General features: G+C 60.2%; 2 protein-coding genes across 2 annotated transcripts; both read right to left on the reverse strand.

Annotated features, from left to right (window-relative positions):
* Positions 1-2,024: 2,024 nt before the first annotated feature.
* LOC136140453 (metallothionein-1E-like) lies at positions 2,025-3,510 on the reverse strand. The gene is made up of 3 exons (XM_065898577.1): positions 3,483-3,510; positions 2,831-2,896; positions 2,025-2,116 (listed from the first exon to the last, which is right to left on the reverse strand). The coding sequence occupies exons 1-3, from the start codon at positions 3,508-3,510 to the stop codon at positions 2,025-2,027; spliced, it is 186 nt and encodes a 61-aa protein (XP_065754649.1).
* Positions 3,511-7,420: 3,910 nt separating this feature from the next.
* LOC136140420 (metallothionein-1E-like) lies at positions 7,421-8,906 on the reverse strand. The gene is made up of 3 exons (XM_065898519.1): positions 8,879-8,906; positions 8,227-8,292; positions 7,421-7,512 (listed from the first exon to the last, which is right to left on the reverse strand). The coding sequence occupies exons 1-3, from the start codon at positions 8,904-8,906 to the stop codon at positions 7,421-7,423; spliced, it is 186 nt and encodes a 61-aa protein (XP_065754591.1).
* Between the last annotated feature and the right edge of the window lie 326 nt (positions 8,907-9,232).

Genomic DNA, 9,232 nt, shown 5'->3' on the forward strand with positions numbered 1-9,232 from the left:
CAGCTCTGTGACCTCTTTGGGCTCCAGCCGCCCACCTCTGCAGCCAGGAGCACAGCTGGACTGTCTGCGAAGACCCTTGCAGCCCTGAAAAAGGAGAGGCCGGATTCAGCCTCCCGTGATGTCATAACCGGCACCGTGTGGCCGGGAGGTGAGACAGCTGCAGTGTAGGTTTAGTCCTCTGAGTATAGGCTGTGTGCCCTCGGGTAAGTTGCTTAACCTCTCTGGAGTTGGCACCATCACTCCAGACCACGCAGGTTCACCGAGTCTGTCCAAACGCTGTGGCGGTGACTCGTTGCACGGGGCTTGTTGGAGGACATCCCCACGCCCTCTGGCACTGGATAAGCAAGGTTCCTATCCATCTCTGCCCTCACCGTGAGCTTGCTCGCAAACCAGGGAGCCTTTCTCCAGGAGCTTGTGGGGAGCTCAAGGATTCTCTGTGCACAAATGTCAGTGTGGAGAGGGCGATCGTACAGGACACCGTTCGGGAAGCCCGAGCTAGGAGCCAGGCCACTATCTCGCTTATTGCCCCTCCTTGAAATGAATCTTTTGTATGGAAAGGAGGAAATGAAATCTCAGAGAGTATCAGTGACTTGCCAGGTCAGGAAGTGGCATGGCGGCTGTGAACCTGAGTGCCTGACACCAACGCCCACGCACGCAGCACGGGCCGGCTCCCGAAATGCCCTCTGCACTCGGAGCACCTGTGGCCGATCTTGGTCCTGACTTCTGAGCCACGTGTCTCCTCTTTCTCTCGGAGTGCCCATCAAATAGGAGTTCCCTCCCCAGACCGCCAGGGGGCCCAACACCTGAAATACACTACCTGTTCCCTCAGCACACACTTGTTGCTAATAAACCCCAGCAGGCACCCCACCCCCCCCCGCCCCGCACTGCAGCACCACCGTCACTCTGCAGAGGAACACATGAAGTCCTTCTTCTGAAACCAAGTCTCAGGGAAACAGCTGGGAAATCCCCACCAAATCCAAATCACTTTCTTTCGGGATGTCAGGTAGCCACGGGCTGGGTTTTGAGGGAAGGGAAGATGTCAGCCTGACCTAGGGAGGAACTTGCGAAGATTCAGAGCCAAGCCCCCGCAGGGAGCTGTCACGGGTGCCCGTAGCCCTGGGCAAGCCAAGACTGATGTTCCCTGTGGGGAGGCAGGGGGCAGAGCTGCTCCAGGCGTGTGTGGTCCCCACAGTGGGGCATCTGTGAAGTGTTCCCAGGACTCGGGCGCACTTTCAATGTATGAGCAGCATAGGAGAGCGCCCGGTTTTCAGAATTGCTCCTCCACGTGTGAAGGTGGTTTTACGTGTTGCAGGGAGAACTGGGTGTCACATATCGTGTCCTTTGACACGTTTTCTTGGCGATCCTTTTTACTGACCAGGGTTAAAGCTGTGGCAGAAAATACAGAGAGGTCTTTCCAGCGTGTTTTAGACGCAAGCCCCGTGCAGAAGTCACACAAGAGGGGTGTGGGATTCCATCCCCTCTGGGTACTTTCCAGGCTCTCGTCACCGAGGACTGAGTTTGGCAGGGGCCCCCAGAGAAGGAAAACGAGAAATGGACAACTTTCTCTGCAACCCCTACTCCTAAGGGCAGTAGAGGGAGTGTGTCCCCTGTGTGTCCAATGCCCTATGTCATCGGGCGAGGGTATCCTGTGGAGCTGAGAAACGGGAGCTCCAATTAACCTAAGCGGCTAAGGGGCTCAGTGTGTGTGTGTGTGTGTGTGTGTGTGTGTGTGTGTGTGTGTGTGTGTGTTGGGGGTGTGGGGTGTGCCGGGGTACTCTCTGGTCCAGAGCCGAGGTCTCCGCACGTCCAGCCCAGTTCCCCACGCCAGCCCTGATGGGCACGGAGTCTCTTTGTCCAAGACAGACCAAGGAAGACAGAGCCAGAATAAAGTCAACAGCTTTTATTACAACTCACATATTTCATAGAAAAAGGAATGTAGCGTCAGGTCCGGTTGTGTGAAAAACGGTCCAATGCAGGTTTGTCCTGCTTGCTCTGTTGACACCCGGGGCAGGCTCTCCGCGACATCAGGCACAGCAGCTGCACTTGTCCGAGGCCCCTTTGCAGACGCAGCCCTGGGCACACTTGGCGCAGCCCACGGGGCAGCAGGAGCAGCGGCCTGGGGAGGCAAGGGCAGCGTGCAGTCGGACCACGCGTTGTCCGGAACCACCCTTCCCAGCAGCAGGCCTGGCCCCAGCCGCCCTCAGGCCCAGACCCTGAGTTTACGATGGTGTCCTCTGTCCTGAGGTAATTGCTCTCACACACTAGGTTCAGGTTGCCCGGCCCATCTGCGCCCAGGACAGGGCACACGGCGCCTTTGGAGAGGCAGTGAGCAGGGCCTCTGGGGACAAGAGAAAGCCAGCCCCCAGCACCACCAGTGATGTGAGCCAAGTCCTCAGGATCAAAGTGGAGGCAAAGCCCTCACAGAGCAGCTCCCGCTCGGGATAGGGAAGCTCTGGGCTGCTTCGACAGGAAAGGGCTGCACCAGGTCCGAGAAGCCACGCACGGCCACTGGTTCATGTCCCTAAAGTGCTTCGGTCCCTGAGAGGATTCAGAAGCGTGACTCAGGAGGCAGGAGGACTAGTTCTAGTGACAGGTCTGAGGTGGTTTGTTGGTGACCCGTCTGGGCCTCAGTCTCCCTGTTCTCTAGTGCGCGCCTGGGTCTCGGTCATGCCGAAGGTGATTCCAGCTCTGATTGTGAATCCCTTCCTGGTGAGGGGGGGTGCCGGGAAGTTTGGTCACTGTCCTGCTCCTGCCTGCCCGCTGAGCTCTGGGCTCCCTCCTCGCACTCAGCCCAGACCCCGCATTCCCAGAGAAGGCCCCGCACACTCACTCTTCTTGCAGGAGGTGCATCTGCAGGCTTTGCAGGTGCAGGAGCCAGCGCAGCCGCAGGAGCCGCCTGCCGGGAAGGGAAAGGCCAGCAGTGAGCGGGGACAGGGATGCAGGAGCTACAGCAGACGGTCAGCGATGCCTCCCTGAGCCCTCCTCCTCTGTCAGGACCCAGCCCTGGGAGCTCGTGTCCACTCAGGCGGATAGAGAAGCCCCAGCTCCTCTCTTCTGGTCCAAGGAGAGTAGGTCCCCTCCTGATGGGACTCCACAGGGAAGGTCCCGGGCTCCAGACCCAGCCCAGGCCGACTGGGGCTGGGGGCTGGAGGCCGGGGCCCATGGCCTGAACCCCAAAGAGGCAGCGTCCGCTCCTCCCATCAAGTCCTGGCAGCTCCGAGGCCTCCTCCAGACACTGGGTCCCGGTCTAGCAATCCCCTGGCCTGCTGGGTGACCTCAAGAAGGACAGCCTGGAGCCTCCGTGCCCTCAGTGTCAACAGAGAGGCAAAGGGAGACTGACGTGCCCTCAGGAGCCTGGCTACCAAGAAAGCCCTGGACCCGTGACAGGAGTCCTCCCGAGCTCAAACTCAAAGCCCTCCCTTCTCGTCCTGTGCCTGGGAAGGGGGCATCCTAAGGCTCCAAGCCAGGGAGGGCTCCCTTACCAGTGGGGCAGGAGCACTTGGGGTCCATCTGGAGGAGCAGTGAGGCCCGAGGTCCAAAGCAAGGGGCGAAGCCGCTTCAGGGGTCCGGTGGGGGCCGTGTGGGAGCGAGGAGCCCGGGGGCTCAGTTATAGGCCGAGGAGGCGGCCCGGGCGCAGAGGCCCCGCCCCCGCCTTGCGCCCGCCCCGCGGATCCGCGCCGGCGCCGCCCTCCGCGCCCTGGGCCGGGCCGTGAGCAACAGGCGGGGCGGAGCGCACGATTCCACCTCGGTGCCGGCCGGAGCGGAGGGACCGGGTGCCGTGCGGTAAGCGGTGTCCCAGCCCCCTGGCCGCCCCTTCCCAATGTGCCCGACGGGAGCAGCCACCGTGTTGGCGGGTTGTGCAGGAATCCGGCTCCCGCGTCCTCCGGCCTTCCCCGCCCCAGGCCCCGCCGCCGCCGGCCTCCGGGTCGCCGTTTCCTGCAGCCTGAGAACAGCCCCCGCCTCCCTCTCGTGTCCCCTGGCTTGGCTGGAGCCGGGGAGCGCTGTCAGAGAGCGCAGGCGGATGTGACCCTCACCACCGTTTCGCCGACCCCATGTGTCCCCAGGCGTTGCCACCACGGTCCTTTGGAAGCATTTTTCCGGTACCGCCTCCTGTAACCGCAGCGCGGTGAACATTGGCTTCAGCCGCGAGTCGCCACTTGTGTTTTCCTTTCCTGGAGGGGTCCTGGCTCATTTCTCCGGGGGCTTCTTTGCCTAAACTTTCCAGGGGCGCTCCTCACTGTAGCCGGCCCACCCCCACGCCAGGGTGGAGGTTCCCTAGCCATGGGACGCTTCCCCAGGGGCGGCATCATTGTAGGTGACAGGCAGACCTGGCGTTGAATAACAAAGCGAGACGAGTGCATAGTTCCCTTTGAGTAGTCCTGACAGTTATTCACCGTGGAGTCCATGCCAAGCCTTGTTAGTCACTTTTGCTCTTTGAGTTGTCACACCAACCGGGAAGGGAGACGGCAGTCAGGAGCCCGTTTCCCAAAGGCCAAAGTACCTACGGTACAAGGAGGCTGCTGAGGCAGGCACACAGTGCTGGGGAGTGGTGCCCTGCTTCTGTGTTTTTGTCGCTTCGCAGCTGAAAGAGGGAGTCAGTGAGAAAGCTCCCCTTTGGCCCAGAGCTGTGTCCTCAGCCCGTCTCCACCACGTCCAGCTCAATCCTGGGGGCGACCAAGGTGACCCAGTAGGAGCGTATTTATGATTCTGTGGCTACCTTCTGACTCTCTCCTTCAGTAGTGTTCAAGAGGTTTTTTTTTTTATTTTTTGGTATAACGTATTTCACAAAATCACTGAAAAGAAAATGGTAAGGAAATCCTGATGCAGGTGACAGCAGAAGTGACAGGATCCTTCTGTGTCTGTGAGGAGGGCACGGACTGTGTCCCTCACGGCTTTCTATCTGTAGTGTGTCAACGGCTCTTTGCGTGAAGGCAGGATAACCCTCTCGGGGGAACTGGTCCCACGCTCACAGGGTTGATGGGGACGGCCCAGAGCACAGAGCTAAACACACCGTCCTTGCTTGCGTGTCTGGAAGGAGAACAATGTCTCCTAGGCTGATGATAGCAAATAAATAAATAGATAAATAAATGAATGGGCGATGTGGTAGATTACTCACTGAGTGCCCAGTGTATTCTGACCTTCTTTGCATGTATTCAGTTCTTTAATCCCGAGAGCCAGACACTATTACTTTGCCCTTTAGGGCACAGGAGACTGAGCCACAGACAGGTTATGTCACGTGGCTATATGTGACACAGATGGGACTGGCCCTCCTGCAGGCTGACTGCAGCCCCGCGCCCAACCGGACACCACGTCATCCCATGAAGGGTGAGAACACTGAGCACCTGGCACAGAGGCAGCAGTGGGAAAGCCCTGAGCCGGCACTCAGAACCCTCCGCACAGCTCTGTGACCTCTTTGGGCTCCAGCCGCCCACCTCTGCAGCCAGGAGCACAGCTGGACTGTCTGCGAAGACCCTTGCAGCCCTGAAAAAGGAGAGGCCGGATTCAGCCTCCCGTGATGTCATAACCGGCACCGTGTGGCCGGGAGGTGAGACAGCTGCAGTGTAGGTTTAGTCCTCTGAGTATAGGCTGTGTGCCCTCGGGTAAGTTGCTTAACCTCTCTGGAGTTGGCACCATCACTCCAGACCACGCAGGTTCACCGAGTCTGTCCAAACGCTGTGGCGGTGACTCGTTGCACGGGGCTTGTTGGAGGACATCCCCACGCCCTCTGGCACTGGATAAGCAAGGTTCCTATCCATCTCTGCCCTCACCGTGAGCTTGCTCGCAAACCAGGGAGCCTTTCTCCAGGAGCTTGTGGGGAGCTCAAGGATTCTCTGTGCACAAATGTCAGTGTGGAGAGGGCGATCGTACAGGACACCGTTCGGGAAGCCCGAGCTAGGAGCCAGGCCACTATCTCGCTTATTGCCCCTCCTTGAAATGAATCTTTTGTATGGAAAGGAGGAAATGAAATCTCAGAGAGTATCAGTGACTTGCCAGGTCAGGAAGTGGCATGGCGGCTGTGAACCTGAGTGCCTGACACCAACGCCCACGCACGCAGCACGGGCCGGCTCCCGAAATGCCCTCTGCACTCGGAGCACCTGTGGCCGATCTTGGTCCTGACTTCTGAGCCACGTGTCTCCTCTTTCTCTCGGAGTGCCCATCAAATAGGAGTTCCCTCCCCAGACCGCCAGGGGGCCCAACACCTGAAATACACTACCTGTTCCCTCAGCACACACTTGTTGCTAATAAACCCCAGCAGGCACCCCACCCCCCCCCCCCCCTCCCCGCACTGCAGCACCACCGTCACTCTGCAGAGGAACACATGAAGTCCTTCTTCTGAAACCAAGTCTCAGGGAAACAGCTGGGAAATTCCCACCAAATCCAAATCACTTTCTTTCGGGATGTCAGGTAGCCACGGGCTGGGTTTTGAGGGAAGGGAAGATGTCAGCCTGACCTAGGGAGGAACTTGCGAAGATTCAGAGCCAAGCCCCCGCAGGGAGCTGTCACGGGTGCCCGTAGCCCTGGGCAAGCCAAGACTGATGTTCCCTGTGGGGAGGCAGGGGGCAGAGCTGCTCCAGGCGTGTGTGGTCCACACAGTGGGGCATCTGTGAAGTGTTCCCAGGACTCGGGCGCACTTTCAATGTATGAGCAGCATAGGAGAGCGCCCAGTTTTCAGAATTGCTCCTCCACGTGTGAAGGTGGTTTTACGTGTTGCAGGGAGAACTGGGTGTCACATATCGTGTCCTTTGACACGTTTTCTTGGCGATCCTTTTTACTGACCAGGGTTAAAGCTGTGGCAGAAAATACAGAGAGGTCTTTCCAGCGTGTTTTAGACGCAAGCCCCGTGCAGAAGTCACACAAGAGGGGTGTGGGATTCCATCCCCTCTGGGTACTTTCCAGGCTCTCGTCACCGAGGACTGAGTTTGGCAGGGGCCCCCAGAGAAGGAAAACGAGAAATGGACAACTTTCTCTGCAACCCCTACTCCTAAGGGCAGTAGAGGGAGTGTGTCCCCTGTGTGTCCAATGCCCTATGTCATCGGGCGAGGGTATCCTGTGGAGCTGAGAAACGGGAGCTCCAATTAACCTAAGCGGCTAAGGGGCTCAGTGTGTGTGTGTGTGTGTGTGTGTGTGTGTGTGTGTGTGTGTGTTGGGGGTGTGGGGTGTGCCGGGGTACTCTCTGGTCCAGAGCCGAGGTCTCCGCACGTCCAGCCCAGTTCCCCACGCCAGCCCTGATGGGCACGGAGTCTCTTTGTCCAAGACAGACCAAGGAAGACAGAGCCAGAATAAAGTCAACAGCTTTTATTACAACTCACATATTTCATAGAAAAAGGAATGTAGCGTCAGGTCCGGTTGTGTGAAAAACGGTCCAATGCAGGTTTGTCCTGCTTGCTCTGTTGACACCCGGGGCAGGCTCTCCGCGACATCAGGCACAGCAGCTGCACTTGTCCGAGGCCCCTTTGCAGACGCAGCCCTGGGCACACTTGGCGCAGCCCACGGGGCAGCAGGAGCAGCGGCCTGGGGAGGCAAGGGCAGCGTGCAGTCGGACCACGCGTTGTCCGGAACCACCCTTCCCAGCAGCAGGCCTGGCCCCAGCCGCCCTCAGGCCCAGACCCTGAGTTTACGATGGTGTCCTCTGTCCTGAGGTAATTGCTCTCACACACTAGGTTCAGGTTGCCCGGCCCATCTGCGCCCAGGACAGGGCACACGGCGCCTTTGGAGAGGCAGTGAGCAGGGCCTCTGGGGACAAGAGAAAGCCAGCCCCCAGCACCACCAGTGATGTGAGCCAAGTCCTCAGGATCAAAGTGGAGGCAAAGCCCTCACAGAGCAGCTCCCGCTCGGGATAGGGAAGCTCTGGGCTGCTTCGACAGGAAGGGGCTGCACCAGGTCCGAGAAGCCACGCACGGCCACTGGTTCATGTCCCTAAAGTGCTTCGGTCCCTGAGAGGATTCAGAAGCGTGACTCAGGAGGCAGGAGGACTAGTTCTAGTGACAGGTCTGAGGTGGTTTGTTGGTGACCCGTCTGGGCCTCAGTCTCCCTGTTCTCTAGTGCGCGCCTGGGTCTCGGTCATGCCGAAGGTGATTCCAGCTCTGATTGTGAATCCCTTCCTGGTGAGGGGGGGTGCCGGGAAGTTTGGTCACTGTCCTGCTCCTGCCTGCCCGCTGAGCTCTGGGCTCCCTCCTCGCACTCAGCCCAGACCCCGCATTCCCAGAGAAGGCCCCGCACACTCACTCTTCTTGCAGGAGGTGCATCTGCAGGCTTTGCAGGTGCAGGAGCCAGCGCAGCCGCAGGAGCCGCCTGCCGGGAAGGGAAAGGCCAGCAGTGAGCGGGGACAGGGATGCAGGAGCTACAGCAGACGGTCAGCGATGCCTCCCTGAGCCCTCCTCCTCTGTCAGGACCCAGCCCTGGGAGCTCGTGTCCACTCAGGCGGATAGAGAAGCCCCACGTCCTCTCTTCTGGTCCAAGGAGAGTAGGTCCCCTCCTGATGGGACTCCACAGGGAAGGTCCCGGGCTCCAGACCCAGCCCAGGCCGAATGGGGCTGGGGGCTGGAGGCCGGGGCCCATGGCCTGAACCCCAAAGAGGCAGCGTCCGCTCCTCCCATCAAGTCCTGGCAGCTCCGAGGCCTCCTCCAGACACTGGGTCCCGGTCTAGCAATCCCCTGGCCTGCTGGGTGACCTCAAGAAGGACAGCCTGGAGCCTCCGTGCCCTCAGTGTCAACAGAGAGGCAAAGGGAGACTGACGTGCCCTCAGGAGCCTGGCTACCAAGAAAGCCCTGGACCCGTGACAGGAGTCCTCCCGAGCTCAAACTCAAAGCCCTCCCTTCTCGTCCTGTGCCTGGGAAGGGGGCATCCTAAGGCTCCAAGCCAGGGAGGGCTCCCTTACCAGTGGGGCAGGAGCACTTGGGGTCCATCTGGAGGAGCAGTGAGGCCCGAGGTCCAAAGCAAGGGGCGAAGCCGCTTCAGGGGTCCGGTGGGGGCCGTGTGGGAGCGAGGAGCCCGGGGGCTCAGTTATAGGCCGAGGAGGCGGCCCGGGCGCAGAGGCCCCGCCCCCGCCTTGCGCCCGCCCCGCGGATCCGCGCCGGCGCCGCCCTCCGCGCCCTGGGCCGGGCCGTGAGCAACAGGCGGGGCGGAGCGCACGATTCCACCTCGGTGCCGGCCGGAGCGGAGGGACCGGGTGCCGTGCGGTAAGCGGTGTCCCAGCCCCCTGGCCGCCCCTTCCCAATGTGCCCGACGGGAG

The sequence above is a fragment of the Phocoena phocoena genome, chromosome 20 (assembly GCF_963924675.1).
Source record: "Phocoena phocoena chromosome 20, mPhoPho1.1, whole genome shotgun sequence".
In the NCBI taxonomy this organism is placed as follows: domain Eukaryota; kingdom Metazoa; phylum Chordata; class Mammalia; order Artiodactyla; family Phocoenidae; genus Phocoena; species Phocoena phocoena.

Bases quoted from the DNA above. Each gene is read 5' to 3' on its own strand.
- LOC136140420 (XM_065898519.1), bottom strand. From the start codon at position 8,906: ATGGACCCCAAGTGCTCCTGCCCCACTG. The intron at 8,293-8,878 runs GTAAGGGAGCCC...CCTTCCCGGCAG, and splicing joins CAAGTGCTCCTGCCCCACTG to GCGGCTCCTGCGGCTGCGCT. The intron at 7,513-8,226 runs GTGAGTGTGCGG...TTGCCTCCCCAG, and splicing joins ATGCACCTCCTGCAAGAAGA to GCCGCTGCTCCTGCTGCCCC.
- LOC136140453 (XM_065898577.1), bottom strand. From the start codon at position 3,510: ATGGACCCCAAGTGCTCCTGCCCCACTG. The intron at 2,897-3,482 runs GTAAGGGAGCCC...CCTTCCCGGCAG, and splicing joins CAAGTGCTCCTGCCCCACTG to GCGGCTCCTGCGGCTGCGCT. The intron at 2,117-2,830 runs GTGAGTGTGCGG...TTGCCTCCCCAG, and splicing joins ATGCACCTCCTGCAAGAAGA to GCCGCTGCTCCTGCTGCCCC.